This window comes from Dicentrarchus labrax, unplaced genomic scaffold (genome assembly GCF_905237075.1).
Source record: "Dicentrarchus labrax unplaced genomic scaffold, dlabrax2021, whole genome shotgun sequence".
Lineage (NCBI taxonomy): Eukaryota > Metazoa > Chordata > Actinopteri > Moronidae > Dicentrarchus > Dicentrarchus labrax.
In genome coordinates, this window is record NW_026136717.1 from 6,416,947 (window position 1) to 6,433,197 (window position 16,251).

Below are 16,251 nucleotides of genomic sequence, written 5' to 3' on the forward strand. Positions count from 1 at the left end.
AGGATGAGCCCTCCATGAGCGGCACGGCAACTCTCGCGATAGTTGGAAACACATGGCCGCCCACAGTGTTTACAACTTCTCGTAATGAGCTGGTGAATAGAATCACAAAGTCCCGCTGTAGAAGGACGTCGAATAGTTGTGTATGCTATTCGTACTGTCCGGCTTTAGGTGAAACTTTGACACCGTCGAGGAGGAAAGTGTTTCTAGCGAAACTGCGAGCAGAACCAAAGGCCAGGCAATCCAAAACACAGGTAGGTAGCATCAGACTGTTAGCATAGGCTAATGCTAACATGAGCTAACGTGAGGTGATGTGTGTTTCTGCTGTGGACCGACGGTTAAAGGAAATTCAAACGTTGTGCCTTCTTTGCCAGCATTGTTCAACTTACAGAACGACAGCAGAGCCCACATGGAGTAAAACGTGCCAGGGTTTGTCGTATAATGTGTACCCGGTACGCGTAAATGTAGCTAATTTAACATTAATGCTAGTTTGGAATCGTTGGCAGGTCACGACTAGCCACAGGTGTCTGAGGGGGGTCTGCATGGGCAGCTTGGCGTCAGTAATGTACTCCTAAAACAAAGAACGTCCCGTTTACTTATCTTAGATGATGGATGTGTTTGAAGTGCTCACATTTGTGCATGTGTGTTCCATTGTCTTGTTTATTTTGGTCTCACCTGCCCTGTCCCCCCCTCTCCCCCTCTCCCCCTGCCTTCATCTTTGCCCGCCTCACTGTTTTGCAGGCTAGTGGGTGCTGTGATGTCCTCGACCCCCAGCAGACTCAAACACCCACACTGCAGGAAGAAGCACTATCCCAGTAGCACTTACCTCACCCACGTCTGACAGCCAGTCATCGGACACAAGGCACTTGGACGCCAGGTTGAGGACTTGACAGAAGGGATTAATAAACAAAGAGAGATGTCTGACTCAGCTGGAGGTGGTGAAGGCGGAGGTGTGGCAGGAGCGGGACAGGACGCAGAAGCCGATAATGAGCCCCCTCAACAGGCGCCACCTTTACCTGAAGGTGACAGTTTAGAGGTGGGGGAGACCTCAGAGGAAGGGACACCTCCATCTGCCAAGCGGTCCAGAATAAGCAATGAGGAACAAGGGCTGCAGCAGCCTGCAAAGCCTGTCAAAATGCATGGAGAAACACCAGCACAGGCTGGCTCGCTGCAGGAAGACGCAGCCCCACCAGCACAAAGTATTTGCAACTACATCAATCAGATTGAATATAAGAAATATTCCTTCAAGTTAAGAATTTGCTCTGTCAGACATAATGATTCAGGATTAGCTTGAAGATGAATTAACCTGCACAAATGTACTCTTTGACGCTAGGAACCGAACCGCTACAAGGTGAGGAAGAGGGTCGAGAAGGGGCAGAGGTGTCTGCCAGTGGGGAAGGTGAAGAAGAATGCCACCAGAATGGAGATGGAGGGCATGATACCCCCTTACAAGAAGGAGAGAGGAAACCAGAGGAAGAGCTCAACGGTAACAGATCTGCAGAAAGCCCCAGTGGAGGACAGCAGTAAGTGGAGGAAGAAGTCAGGTTTATTTTTAACCTCTGTTTCCATATACCTAGGGGCAAAGATACAGTAGACGGGCCATCAAGTGAGCTATTTCAAGCTGGGGGGTGGAGATGTTATGCAGCGATTATGAAGATGTGTTAAACACATGTTTCTGAAATAAAAGAAGAAGAGTGAAAGAATGGGCGCAGTCAGCAGCACAAACACCTGTGGCTTCTTTTTTTCCACCTGTTTGTGTTTAAATGAAATCCCTGCTATGAGTGAATCATCTTAAAAGATCATTCCTTGTGTTGTTAGTTATTTTTCTTATTTCTACCACTTACAGCCTGGACACATGTGAGCAGTGTGTGACGACTGTAGCTTGTGCCCTTGTGGCGTCCACACAGAGCGTTTCTGCTGCCGCTGCCTGCCCTGTCTTTCTACATTGAATTTGCCTCTGATAAATACAACACAGTATAAGCCTAGTTAACAAATGAATGGGTTCTGTCCACAGAAACCTTTTTAATCTGAAAAACAGATATGTTTATAGTTTTTCCAGGTCTGTGACATATGCTACAGATACAGAAACTTCAATTGTTGTGAAAGATGTATAAGTCGCTGGTATAATGTCCATATGACTATGAACAGATCACTTTCATCTTTTTACATCTTTGCTAGGAACTGTGTGCGGCTCGTGGAACAAAAATGGGCTAGTGAAACATCGTTGCATCCTGTCACGCGGGCAGTGTAGCTGCTCTAACCTGTTAACATGCACCAGTAGCACTGCTGCACTTTAGTATACACCCAACTGGCCACAGCAAAAATCAAGCAGAAAAGTTTGTGAGCAACTTGTTGTAATGTAAATGTTGAGGATAATTGCCCAGTCGCAGCTATTCAGACACATGTAATTGCCTGTGAGTGTTAAATTCCTCTGTGTATTTTACAATTTTTTTAAAAATTTAATTGATTAAATATTTAAGACTATCAGTCATCACAATGGCAAATTTAACCTGTAGAGGTGATAAATGTAACTAACAATCCTCTCCACTGTGTAGTGACACTGCCTAAATGGAGCAGCTCAGTCCTTGCCACTGACTTATTGTAGATTTTATCTGTTTGACTTTGTGCAAGTTGACACTGGCATTTATATAGAGCAACAGTTTTAGTTTTAGTTATTTAACTTTAAACAAAGGAGACATACAAGTCAAGGTTGTGGTTGCATTCATTCTGATAACTTTATGCTCTGGCTAGTAGTAAGATAGGAGATTCTGTCTTTCACTTTGTTGTGCGATGTTCCCATTCCTGTCTTTTAAACTCATTAACTCAAGACTTGCCCTTCTCTCTATTTTGCTTCCAGCCTTGGCCTAGATTTTACCCAGAACCCCCAGATGTTGACTGGTTCCTGGACCGAGTACTCCAACTTTCCAGAGAATTACCTCAAAGGCTGCAAATGGTAATCTCATTTCAAATTAACGTGACACATAATACACCATGGGGATAAGGTTTTTGAAGGTGCTAAGTATAAAACGTTAACATTATTATTCAATTTGTGAGTCATTGCTATGATTACCATAAATAAATAAGACCATTACATTTGTAGTGCCCGGAGGCAGATATCAAGGACAGATAATGTCCTAGATTACTGAGAAAATGATATTCTTTCAGGGGAAATGAAGTAGTTTGTCATGATGGGAACACTAGTGCAGACAATACACTAGGTATATATGAGGCTATGAAGAGCAGTCTTCAATGTTCAAGCTAAATAAATATCTCAATTGAGTATAACCTCTAGTCCAAACTGCTGATGTACTAACTATAGATCGATCCTGTGTATACGTTGTTCTCAGTTCACCGCTGTTAATACACCACCATCCTTTTCTCATCCTCCCTCCTTCTCTAAAGGGCCCCTGATGGTTCCTGTATCTTGACCAACAGTGCAGACAATGTGCTCCGTGTGTACAACCTCCCTCCAGAGATTTACAGCTACAACTGGGACTTGCTTCCTGAGATGGTGAGCACACAGATAGCTTGCCTTCATGTTTGTGTGGAGGATAGAAAAAGGGAATGTTGGCATACAGAATACAGTACATACAGAAACCCTTAAACGTGTGTTATGAAAGCTAAAATGGTGAAATTACTTGGAAAAAAGATTTGTATTCAGAATTCTTGCACCGTAACGTACTGATACTTAGTCGGTAAGCACCTAGAGAGATAAAGTTAACCAACAAAGCCAGTCTTGACCAAAATTGCTCAGTAGAAAACACAAACCCTCAATGTTCTTGTATGAGAGTATAAACAGTTCCTCTGGTGCCCCCATCAGGCCTAAGTCAAGGTCACTTTTTGGCTTTAATGCTGGAGCCCTTGCACATACAGGAAAACCTTTTTGAGGTTTATAGGTCAGGAGTCTGACATATGCATTTTGATCCGTTTCAGTAAATGAAAAAAAATCAGAAAGAAAAGGTCATCAACCTGCTGTATGTTATCTGACCTTTTATACAGTTGTTGTTGTTGAACATTATTTCTGTTATGTTGTGTTTCAATCAAACAAACATAAGCTTTAGAACATGTACTACTGAAGATTTAACAAAATAAAAAAGGTAGTTTGTCATTTAGGTTTTGCAAAATATCAAGTGGCGAACCAATCTCTTAATTATATTACAGGCTGGTAGATTGGGATCACTGAACAAAAATAATTGAAATATAATCCATTTTCCCCCATTACAGAGATCTCAGACCGTTTGTGAAAGTGGTAGAAAATTGAGCTTTGATTGCTCTATTTCTCACGGTGCCACTGGCTTTTCATATTGAATTTCACTACAAGGAAAAGCCTGTGATATTGTCTTCTAGCTGCCTATTCCGCACCAGGATCAGCACTGATGAATCCCATCGGCCTTTACATTTTCTTAATACTGTGTGTCCCTACTGTGTCTGCTTTCCTTTCTTTCTTTCCGTGGCAGAGTCCAGTGCTGAGGATGGCAGAGGGAGACACCATCTACGACTACTGCTGGTACCCCAAGATGAACTCTCTGGACCCAGACACATGCTTGTGAGTTCAACTCGATCTTTGCCAGACCACGCCCTAAGCCTCAGCTCTTAACAGCTGGATAGATGAGACATTTAAAGTTCACTTTGAAGGTCAACCTGCCAGATGGTGAAGGTGCATACACAGGAAATGTACTATGTTGTATCGAGGCTGGTGTCAGTCAGTGATTGCTGTTTTTAATCTACATCACCGGTGTGTGAGTAAGATTTTCTGTGTGCCTGTGGGTCTTGAGCCTGTCTAATCGACTATCCGAATATAGAAGATGTTGTTGTATGCTTGTGACTCATTCTTTGATCCCTGTGGTATTTGCACTCGTTGTGGGAGCCGACTGCCAGCGTTGAGAGAAGCTCGAAAAGCTTTGTGATGTCTCTCATTATGAGTGAAGAGTTGGCCTTCGTCTTGTCTGCTTCTGCCTCCGTCGCAATCCGTTTGGCTGTTTGAGGCCCACAGTGCTTTTCAGCATGATTCAGCCCACTAACAGCTCTCCCGAGTCCAGACAACACCTAAAGAGCCTCATGATTCCCTGACTTGAGGCATCTCTTTTCATCTCGTTCACTGTGTGTGCACGGCGCGCGCTCTAACGGGCTTTTAAAATGCGGTAATTATGACATCACTGCGTGTTTGTGCATGCGCTGTGAAGCAGAGCCAACATCAGTAACACCCAGCCGTCACCCAGGAGAACGCGTACCGTCTGAGAGAGGGTAGGCCCGCATTAACGAGCTGAGGTCAAGTTGCCAACAGTTTTCACTGCGCATACACCTCCTCCCCCAGCTCCCATCATCCTCCAGTTACAGCCTCCACCCTCGGACAGATCCCTCTGATCAAGGCCCAGCGTTGGCACCACTCCACCTCAACACCAGGCAGCCTTTACTGTGTAAGAGGAGGGGGGTGGAGTGGGGTGGAGGTGGGTCAGGAGCTGCATGTCCAAAGATGAGAGTTGTGTAAACTGCACAATGATCAACAAATGACTCATGTGGACAATGCACTACTCAAGAGGCCTGTGTGTGTCTGCCAAAGCCGTGCAAAGACCTGTCTGTCAGGAGGATGAGGATGCCAGTAGGAGATATGCTTCATCTTCATATCACTGTCACATATCAGAGAGGAGCTCCTGCAGGGCACAGCTAGGTGGTCGGACAAGCTCAGAGTAAACGTTGAGGGCTGAGGCAGCCGGATAAAAGGATATGGTTGTGATTATTAAACGCATTTACAGCAACCCTGCTTTTTGAGTGCCTTTTCTGTCTCACCTTCTCCCCTGTCTTTTCACACGTCCCATTTTGTTTCTCATCCCTCCCCCTGTGCTCCTTGAACTCTCCGTCTGCCAAAAGCCGCGTGTTGTTGATGCCCCTCCTGTAGAGAGGGAATAAGGGCCCCTGTTATGGCTCGGTTAAGTTGCACTGAGTTCTAGGCATTGCTCCAAGCAAGCAGCAGTCTAGCATTATAATTGGGCATTTCCCTGCTCTGGAATAAAGCTGCGGCTCAGAGGGGCCGTAACAGAACACGGCAGCAGCGGTAGGGGCTAATTTCCTTTGTCTAATTGAGCCGCAGTGATGTTTCGGCATTTGTTCAGCGCCCAGTAATTAGAGTTAAAAAGGCATGGCTCAGTCTTTGGCCATGATTTGAATCAATAAGAATGTGCTGTGGTCTTGTCTCCATAATGAGGCATAGCACAATGCTGTGTATTTGTTTTGATGCATTGATACACTAAGGTGGATGGGGTGCAGTAGAGGTTAGAAACAAGAAAATCAAACAGGTTTTTGGTCATGCACAATGTATATTTTAAAAGAATCTCAGCAGCAGTTTAATTGTTTTAATATCCTCTGACATGCGGGTCCAACTCTATTTTATTCCACTATTTACTTTGTTTGACTTTTGATTGAAGAATACTCATTGTCACACTGTCATTCAGTGCACGCTATGTTCTTATGTGTTGAAATTCTAAACTGAGTAATTTCTTAATTGCTAGCTATAAAAAAAATGCCTTCAGGGACAATAAAGATTGACTCCATTAAGTATTCTCAGCATTTATTCACCCTTGTCCCATAATTTGCATCATTCACTCTGTATTCCCTGTTGTCTCTCAGTCTTTTTTTCTGCATGTCTTAATAACTCACTGTCTTCCCCTCTTTGCCACTCTTTTTGTCTGGCCTCTCACTCCCCTTCCCTCCACAGTTTAGCCAGCAGTAGCCGTGACAACCCAGTCCACGTGTGGGATGCATTTTACGGGGAGGTGCGAGCCAGTTTCCGACCCTACAATCACCTGGATGAGCTGACAGCAGCCCACTCCCTCTGCTTCTCGCCCGATGGAACGCAGCTCTACTGCGGCTTTGATAAAACTGTCAGGGTCTTCTATACTGAGCGTCCTGGAAGAGACTGTGAGGAGCGGCCCACCATAGGTCAGTTATCAACTGCTCTCACACAGTTTCAGCTTGATAAAGCACCATAGTGGTGTGTTTTTGTGATTTAGCTAATTAACTACAAATCAGGTGTGGTTCACAGTACAAGGTGTTAATTGTGGTTCTTTACATCAAAAGTTAAGACGTTTAAACAGATCAATTCTCTGGCATTGATATGTATTTATGTTAAATGGTTATGAAACTGGTGGAAAATTCATGTGCACTAAGATGGAGTTTATTTAAATTATTTGTTATGAATAGCATTAATTCTAACAAATAATGACTTATGAGTAACGTAAAATGTGTATTACTGAGAGCAAGGACTGTTTTGAAAACTCCCTGTTGTTCAAGGACGCTTAGAACTCTTGAGAAAGAGAGAGTATAATTTACACAAAGACTTGCATTCACAAGCTTATGTTCTTGTAAACTCAAACGCACAAGGCGAACAATAAGCAAACAGAGATATTGTGAAAGGGATAATGTGAAGTCATTTGTTTCTTGTGTTCAAAAAGTTGCGGTTTGACAGCTGTCTCCTCCGGTCTCCTTGAACAAATTAGCAAGGAGAGTTGTTATTATGTACTTCTGGCAAAAAATAAAGGGAACTAAATGTTAACTGTGATGAATTCCCAATCTCTGTCACACGCTTCAAAACAAGTTTCAGTTCGCAGGCAGGTTTTTGTAAAATACTGTACTGCAATATACGGACTGAAGTATTCTGAATAGGGATGTCAGATATTATCGGCCGATATTCACTAAAAAATGTAATATCGGGAATTATCGGTATCAGGTTTTTATAACCAATGTTTGTTCTGTAGGCTTCAGCATTTCCGAGCCTGCATGAACGCAGCATTGGGACGTTTCCCGGCGCGCGCTAGATGATGTATAACAACAACTACACGCTAGACTGGTCGGTTGCTAACCGTGGCTAACAAGCAAACAAATTAAAACTGAATGATTTTAATATTAACACAAAATAAGTGCAATGCACCTTAAATATTTTACCCTGCTATGAGCTGTTACTTAACCAAACTAACAATTGGCTTAGGATTTACATTAGCACTCCTTCAGGTGAATAATACAATTAAACACATTAACCAAAGCTAGAGTGTAGCTAGCGGTTAGCGTTAGCGCTCTTTTCAGTATTAATACAATGAAAGTTGAAGTTGTTCTCTTATTTTGCACAGACAGTGTTTACATTTGGAAAGCCATGTTGCATTTATGTATGCATCCAGTGGGGCATCACAATAGAATTAGGCATAATGTGTTCATTCCACAATAGGAGATATGTTATGTTGTTACCTAACAGTTTTGGTGTAAAAAGCTTGCATATATCAGTATCGGGTGATATCGGTATCGGGATATCGGCAGAAAAGCCAATATCGAACATCCCTAATTCTGAAGCACCAAAATGATCCTTGACAATTTCAACAAATAGGTTTTCTTTTTCAACTCAAGTGTTGTGTTTTTATATCCTTCATGATTTTTTTTATTATTATTTATTGCATAAAGTGGCACGATGTGGAAGATGAGGGGTTACTTTTCAGTTGGCAACAAACAACATGCTCTGGTCAATGGTTTCTTGTCTCCATCAGTTCTGCTTGATAATTTATAGCCACAAATGATGCAGAAATGTGTGGTTCATCTCAAAACCAGGTTATGTCATACATGTGACTTTGCCAAACACCCGCTTCTTTTGTGCCAAAACACGTGCTAAAAGCCTTCTAAAGAGTGAGAAAGATAATGATTGGGAAAGGAGTGAACTGTAAAAAGAAACAGATGATCCAAATGTGAGTTTATGTGCGTATTGTGGAGAAATATTTTCATCCTTGGAGATGTAATGGGGAATGTATGAGCTGCCAAAAAGTCAATTTTGAGTAGAAGTGATTGGGAATTGTGTCTTGTGAACCTTTTTAAAAGGCTGAAAGCTTCGCCAAATGCCACTCTCTTGTCTTCACTGCAGTGAAGAAGCAGGGCCAAAGTGGCATCATCTCCTGCTTTGGCTTCAGCCCCTGCCAGTCTGTTTACGCCTGTGGCTCTTACTCCCGCTGCGCTGGCCTCTACTCCTGCCAAGACGGCACCCTGCTGGCTCTGCTGCCGACCCGTCACCACGGAGGCCTCACCCATCTGCTCTTCTCCCCTGACGGAAACTACCTGTACACCGGCGGCCGCAAGGTGAACACATGCAAGCACGCACGCACACACGCACTTCATGCAGAGAGGAGGGTAATAACATTGCTTCGTTTGAATGATCTCACACACACTCTCTCACACAAACGCACACACCATCAGTAGGCTTTGTGTGTTAAGCAGGTAACAAATGACTTTGCTCTGTTGCTTTGGAAAATTGCTTTACACAAGCATCATCAAAGCTTTTGGATACAAGCTTTATATGCTAAGTTCCTGTCTTGATAGCCTGAGTCGGCATGTAATGAATCTGATTAGACATAATGGCATTACCCCCAGAAGTGAAAGTCAAAAGATTGACTGTATGTCAGAAGGGTGCTGCAGAGGTTAGCCATCACATGAGCTTGAATTTGCAGCCATCAGATTTTCTGGAAACCGATCAGCATTTCTGCAAATTATTAGCCAATAATTAACACTAAGGGGAGTGTAGACGGCACCATACATTCAGTATGAATGACATGCATACAGGTCCTTAGTGTCTGGAGTCTTCTTCTAATTTGACATTGCAGTTTATAGACGCCATAACCATCAAGCTCTCAGTGATTTCAATGCCTTCCATTCACACTTACCTTATGTCACTTTGTTCAGATTAAATATACACTAGTTAAGCATTCCAGAGTTTACGAAGTTACTGTGTAGCATGCAAGTCCCTCTGCCCCTTAATAAATCTGCAATTTAGCAAAAGGGTCAAGAGTACAGATTAACCCACTGCAGGTCTATGTGAAATCCTTTTCAATACATCATCATACAAATGTGAAATCTGAATTTGAGTTTGAGGTGGTATTGGAAATAATTGTTTGCAGAAAAAAAGATTTACATCACGTTATTTCTATTAATTGTGCAGCCATAGTCAAAGCATCCCCGTGCTAGTTATTTAATACATACAATACATCTGACACCTACATGTAGCCAGCTCTGTATCCCTGGACAAAGGGCTTTTGTGATGAATGTGTGTGTGTGTGTGTGTGTGTGTGTGTGTGTGTGTGTGTGTGTGTTTGTGTAGGATCCAGAAATCCTGTGCTGGGACCTAAGAGAGCCAGACAAGGTTCTGTTTTCACTGAAGAGGAATGTGGCCACTAACCAGCGCATCTACTTTGACTTGGACATGTAAGTTTACCTCACTAACTAGAACTCTACTCAGTGATATGTGCATGTGGGTTTGAACTGTAACAAAGTGGTGATACTGTCCTGGAACCTACATAATGCGTATTCATCCAGTTTCGTCCTGTTCACTTGGGCTGATCATTTTGTTGAACCTTCATGCAGGTGTATAAATGCTGATCAGTAATCACCTGTGCCCTGTCAGTCCTCGCGTTTGGTTATCATGTTTGTCTGTTTCTGTGTAGGTCAGGCAAGTACCTGCTGAGTGGCGACACGGAGGGAGTGGTGTCAGTATGGGACACCCAGACAGCTCCTCCCGATGGTAACGAGGAGCTACTGCAACCTCAGCTCAGGTTTCAGGCCCATTGGGACTGCACCAACGGCATCAGGTGTGATTGCTAAAAAAAAAAGTCTAACCCATCCCATGGGCTGATGACACATTAACCCAACTGTGTAATGTAGCAGGTTCTGTAATGATAGGATGGATATGGACATATCAGACTGAAGTTGATTTATTACTTGCCATGTAGTAAAAGGGTTCAAATATCTTCTCATCACTAAATAAAACTTATAAAAGGTTGGAACCAAAAGCTTCATCGTGGGATATCTTGTCAGAACTCAAATACAGCTGCACAGTAAGTCCATTAGCCCTCAACTAACTACTATTAAAAATGATACAAACTGTCACACACATAAAGAATCCTGATAGAGAAAGATTATATTGGACTTCAGTACAAACAGATAGCAGAGAGATTGTTAGCAATCATCAAATTTAGGTCCTACAATCATGTTCAGCGGCTGTGTTGCTGTTTTCCTGCCTGATTGTCCCGCTGTGTTGTACTGTTTGAGTCCCAAAATCATTCACACAAAAGCAAAGGAGATGCAAACCAATCATCCAAAATATTTTGGATAAGAGAAGAAACGGCTTCCAATTTCAGAGTTGTAATATAACACAACATACAGCAATAACTACAGCTTCTGTATGTATTTATGAAAAATCCAGTAAATTGCTCTGTTGCTTAGTAGCAATTCATGCAATCTAATGTTAGTGTGTTCTGTGTAGAAGAGATGAAGCGGCTGATGAGCTGAAGAATTATGTATCATGGCTGTGAATGTGCATCTAAATATAAATGCATAATGGGTGCAGCATCGCAGTGCATAATACCAGATATTACAAATATTTCGAGTCCTTGCGAGTAACATGTATTCCATTTTTTTGCAGTACTGATTTTTTCGTCACTACAGCATTTTCATTTATCCATTTTCTTTCTGTTCCTCCATTTCTGTCTTCTACAGCATTCATCCCTTCATGCCATTGTTGGCAACCTCCAGCGGGCAGCGTCAGTTCCCGTGGCCGAGCGACAGTGAGGGTGACTCAGCCTCTGACGGCGAGGGAGGTGACGCTGTGATGTCACCGCAGGAGATCCGACAAGACAACACCCTGAGCCTGTGGTGGGCCGGACCGCTCGGCCCTGCCGCAGAGGGGAGTCAGGGGCAGAGTACAGCGGTGGTGGAAGCCTGAGGTGCAGTTAGTTCAGCCAGCTGACAACAAATTGAGTTACACCTGCCATGTGATATTTATTTTGGGAATGTTTCGTGTGGATAAAGCTAATTATTGGTCAGTCAGTTTCTCTTTGCCATCAGCAACATGAAGTCCTGAGGAGGGAAAGCATTTCTGGATTACTTTTAAATATCCAGTTACCATAGGCATTTACAGTCCAAATACATTTCTAAACATATCACCTGCTAGTTTACAGCATTTACACACCACAGTATTCTCACTTTCAGAGTTAACATTAAAGGATTATAAAACATTGTATCAGGTCAGTACTGAACAGATGTTCAGGGCTCTGTGTTTGAAGACTTCATTGCTGTAATGCAAATTTGGTAAATAGGAATTGGAACTGTATGCCAAGACTCTGATCAATGCTGAAACCAAGGGGGTTTTCTTTAAAACCTTACTCAGGTTGAGACAACATGTGGGTTGCATAAGGGGTGGATTCGAGCCTAATATCTCCATTTTGTTATTCAATCAGTGAGAGAACATTTGTTTTGTTTTTAAATCCAGTCAAGGTGAAATTCAGTGAATCTTTTATGAAACCTGTATTTTCTGTTTTGTTTTTTTTTATTATTGGGGAATCTGCTTCCTGAATTGGTCATATTTGGTTGAATTGAAAGCCTTGACTGTGGCATGAAGCGGCCCAGTGTTTGTCTACTGATCACACCTCCTATCTGAGTTGTATCTGTGGGAGTGTTTGTTTACGTGTGTGTGTGGCTGTAACGCTGCCCCCGGAGATTTCCTAACTGCTATAGTTACAGTAAGTGCCATTTGTTCTTTGAGCTTTGCTTTTGTAAACTGATGGGATGTCCTGTTTTTACCTTCTTTTTTAAACTATTGGACGCAGCAAGTGTTGTGTCTCTCAGTGCATGCCCACAAATGTATATTTTTGTAAAGCCATGATGATCATTCTGATTTTCCGAATGTATACTCTGTAAGCAGCTAGCTTGATTACTGTAACCTCATAACAGTCTGTGAGTCTTTCAGTAGTGGGTGCACCTGGAAAACAAGCAACGTCTTGATTATTTTTTCTACAGATTGCACTCTGATTACATTGTACCTGTGTGAGTGGTGATGTGGCAGCACAAAACACATTGTATTTGTATAATTGCATTAATGATGTACTGCAGTGATTTGCTCAATGCTTATGTTGCCATCAGTGGGTTGTGCTTTGCTGTAGGGTGTCTGAAACCTAAGCCTTGTATCTTTAGACACTGAGGAATCTATACGTTTTAAAGCCTGTGCTGATCCAGGTTTCACTTGTTGGAACTAAAATTTGTTGCCATGTAAAAATAGCTACAATTGTGTGGCTACTATCACCAGGGAACATTAGGAACCATGTAGGCTTTAATGTCACAGATTGCTGTGACTACAACAGGTGGATTTCTGGTGATTTTATTCAAGCTGGAGTGAATTAAAAGCATATCTCCTCACAGGTTCACGGCCTTATTCATTTTTGTCCTTTCTTTGTAAGGCAGTCCAGAGTTGGATGCCCTGTAATAAATCCCTGATGAATACAAGATGATGTTACACTTGAGTCAAGAGGCGGCTCTTAAAAGCTAAAGGGACTTCTGGCTTTCGCTTATGAGATGGAAACTATTCATAGCTTTCACCTTACCCACACACATTCTGTATGAATGCACACACACTCATGTATTTGATTGTCTGAAACCACAGGGGCGCACCGAGCAGAGAGCCAAGTTGGAGAGCTGCGCTGTTGTGTTGTGAAGGTTGCTTAGCGACCGTCTCCGCCTTGGGAGAGGAAAGTAGGTAGAGAGACGACAAGAAGGAAAATTGGGGGCAGAGAAAGAAAAAAAAAAGTGTAATAGATAATCCAGTGGTGTAGTGATTGCTACTTGTTTGTCTGATGGTCTGGACTTGTCTTAATCTCAGCCCTACCAGAGTGAGTGTGTGTGTGTGTGTGTGTGTGTGTGTGTGTGTGTGTTTTTTTGTGTGTGTGTGTGTGTGTGTGTGTGTGTGTGTGTGTGTGTGTGTGTGTGTGTGTGTGTGTGTGTGTGATGTGTGAGATGGGGTGAGTGAGATGTATGTCCTTATCACCTCTGTGTGTGTGTGCTATTGGCCATTAGGGACAGAAAGTGGCTATGACACAAATAGGCTGGCACCTTGTATCAAGTCGATCTATGGTCACTTCCTTGGACTTGATGTTTGTCTCACAGTGATAGAACACCATCTACAGACAGATTTAAGCTTTTCTACATCATATCTGCTCAACAGACCTCGCCAGTGATCGAAAGAACTGTCAGAGCTAGGGATCTGAATACATCCCAAATCTAATCAATCAGTTTATATTAACAAAGGATAGAATTACAATGCATAATATAAAAGGGGGTTGCCTATAGAGAGTTATCCTCTCAGCTCCACAGAGCGTTTTAGCATCTTTTAGCTCATAGTTTTGGTTTTATGGCCCATAACTTTACTTACGCCACTGTCTGGCTGATAAACCCACTGTACATTATACACAAACACACAGACAAAGATGGCTGGTGAAAATAGTAACACTGTTTATCCTTGAAGAAAAATAAAGCTAAAAGGAGAGTCAGTGTTGGACTTGGATTTGTCAGATAGACAAACGCGTCTCCACATGAAGGCAAATGCTCTGTGTCTGCTGAGTGTTTCAAATTGGCAACTTTTCAATTTTAAGAAAACAGTCATGTCAATGTTTTGTTTACAGCTTTTTGGGCTTCCCCCAAACAGCCCCAAAAAATCAACCGCTGCAGCCTTACTAGTACACTGAAAACTCTTACGCTCATCATTTTGCCGCTAAGGGGTGTAGAGTGATAACAAAAAAACTTATCCACTCTAAACTAAGTCTGTAGCACACTCGGGAAAAGCTGATGCAGTATTTATGGCTAGCGACAAAGTTTTGTTTGCAGTCAGATTCCTTGCCTCGAGGCTAGTCCGTTGCATATTCCGACATTCATTTTTCCATGATCTTCAGTCCACTATTTCACATTTTCTTCTCTTTTTTTCGAGCAACAAAGTTGGTCAAATCTCACAAACTTGTGACAAACCACATCAGGCCAATCTTTCTTTAAGCAATTGCTGTATTCTTCTGAAATGTACAACTATTCCTAAATGTTAAATCAGGCTTGTGTTCTGACTGTCAAAACATTTCCCCCTTGGGCTAAAACCACACTAATTGCCTATGATAGATAGATAGATAGTGATTTCCGGATTAAATGTTGTGGTTTTCATTGTTAGGTCTACAGCTAAACTACCTTGCCAACAAAGAAATTCTAGAGGTTACACTGAATAATTGTCATCTTTAATGCTTTAAACATCTGTCAACATGTTATTTGTGTCTGTGACGGAAAGCCATGTCGGCCGAACCGTCACAGATGACAGCGGAGCCATTATCTTCATCCCAAGGTGGCTAGCAGTGTAGTCTTTTCACTTGTGCAGTTAATGAGCCAATCCACATCAAGTGTTCTGTGTTTCTGTGTTCTGTGCTTCCATTTACGTCGCATCCTGAGTGAGTCTCCATGGCCTTGCATAAGTGCCTTCCATTAGACAGGCACACACGCACAAACTTAACAGTCCCAGCGCTCGACACCAGAGAGTGTGCAGAATAGTAAGTAATGGGATCTTGATATTAAGAAAGACATTTGAAAACAATTATTCAAATGGCTGTCTGCCTGTTGAATCTCCTAATCCCACAGCGAAGCACTCAAGCAAACACTCAGCGGTGTGACCCCGACTGAATTAGCGCGGGGGAAAAGAGGAGCGCGCGGCTCTGAAGTTCGAGATGCTAAAATGTCTAGACCGCTCTCTGGTTTGTCACTCTCATGCTGCCTTTGAAAGGAAAAGGCTTTTTAGAACATGAGGCAGAGGGAACAGATTTGCTGTAGCTTTTAGAGGCTGTCATACATGGCATTTCTGAAAATGTCAAAGGGACGGCTCCTTTATCTCAGAGAGACTTTGGATGTGTTTGGCAGGCGCTTAGCACAGGGCGTCACTCTGACCCGGCTGTGACACACCAGTAGAGCTGTTACATCCAGTTTTCTTCAGGCTTAATAGGTTATGTGCTGCATGTTATGCATCTTCCACATTATTTGGTACACGTCTCACTTCACAGCTCAGGCATAAGGAAACGTGTCCTCTAAATAAAGCGTAAAGCATGCAGACAAATATCAACCTGATCAAATCTGGGCTGCAGTGGGACAAGATTTGGGATGACTTTGTGTGTGAAACATTTCAGTGCCTTGTTCAATCCGTGCTCCCAAGATTAGGTTGTGCCTTGGCTGCTACCAGACAGTTGTAGCTCCAAGTAATGAAGTGGCCACTCGCTTTGTATTTATCTGTCAATCATCCTGGTCGTCGGCCTGTTTTTCCACACTGAAGGAGGTAGGATTATCTTCCGGTGTTAGGTCCTGAAATCCCAAACATGAGGCAGGTTTTCATCCTGTTTGAGCCCAGGCAGAGCAGCATGAGGATGAGGACACACAGGGCGGCTT

The 16,251-nt window shown here is 42.8% G+C and overlaps 1 protein-coding gene across 1 annotated transcript; it reads left to right on the plus strand.

Moving 5' to 3' along the window:
• Window positions 1–24: 24 nt before the first annotated feature.
• On the plus strand, window positions 25–13,215 carry wrap53 (WD repeat containing, antisense to TP53). The gene is made up of 11 exons (XM_051428716.1): window positions 25–251; window positions 739–1,196; window positions 1,331–1,520; window positions 2,855–2,950; window positions 3,400–3,508; window positions 4,455–4,543; window positions 6,710–6,933; window positions 8,894–9,105; window positions 10,121–10,224; window positions 10,464–10,607; window positions 11,515–13,215. The coding sequence occupies exons 2-11, from the start codon at window positions 914–916 to the stop codon at window positions 11,738–11,740; spliced, it is 1,677 nt and encodes a 558-aa protein (XP_051284676.1). The 5' UTR covers window positions 25–251; window positions 739–913; the 3' UTR covers window positions 11,741–13,215.
• The last annotated feature ends 3,036 nt before the right edge of the window (window positions 13,216–16,251 follow it).

What these genes read in the sequence shown, in the direction of transcription:
- wrap53 (XM_051428716.1), top strand. Translation starts at nt 914, where the DNA reads ATGTCTGACTCAGCTGGAGGTGGTGAAGGCGGAGGTGTGGCAGGAGCG. An exon ending in AGCCCCAGTGGAGGACAGCA is followed by an intron (nt 1,521 to 2,854) that starts GTAAGTGGAGGA and finishes TTTTGCTTCCAG; the next exon opens with CCTTGGCCTAGATTTTACCC. An exon ending in ATCTACTTTGACTTGGACAT is followed by an intron (nt 10,225 to 10,463) that starts GTAAGTTTACCT and finishes GTTTCTGTGTAG; the next exon opens with GTCAGGCAAGTACCTGCTGA.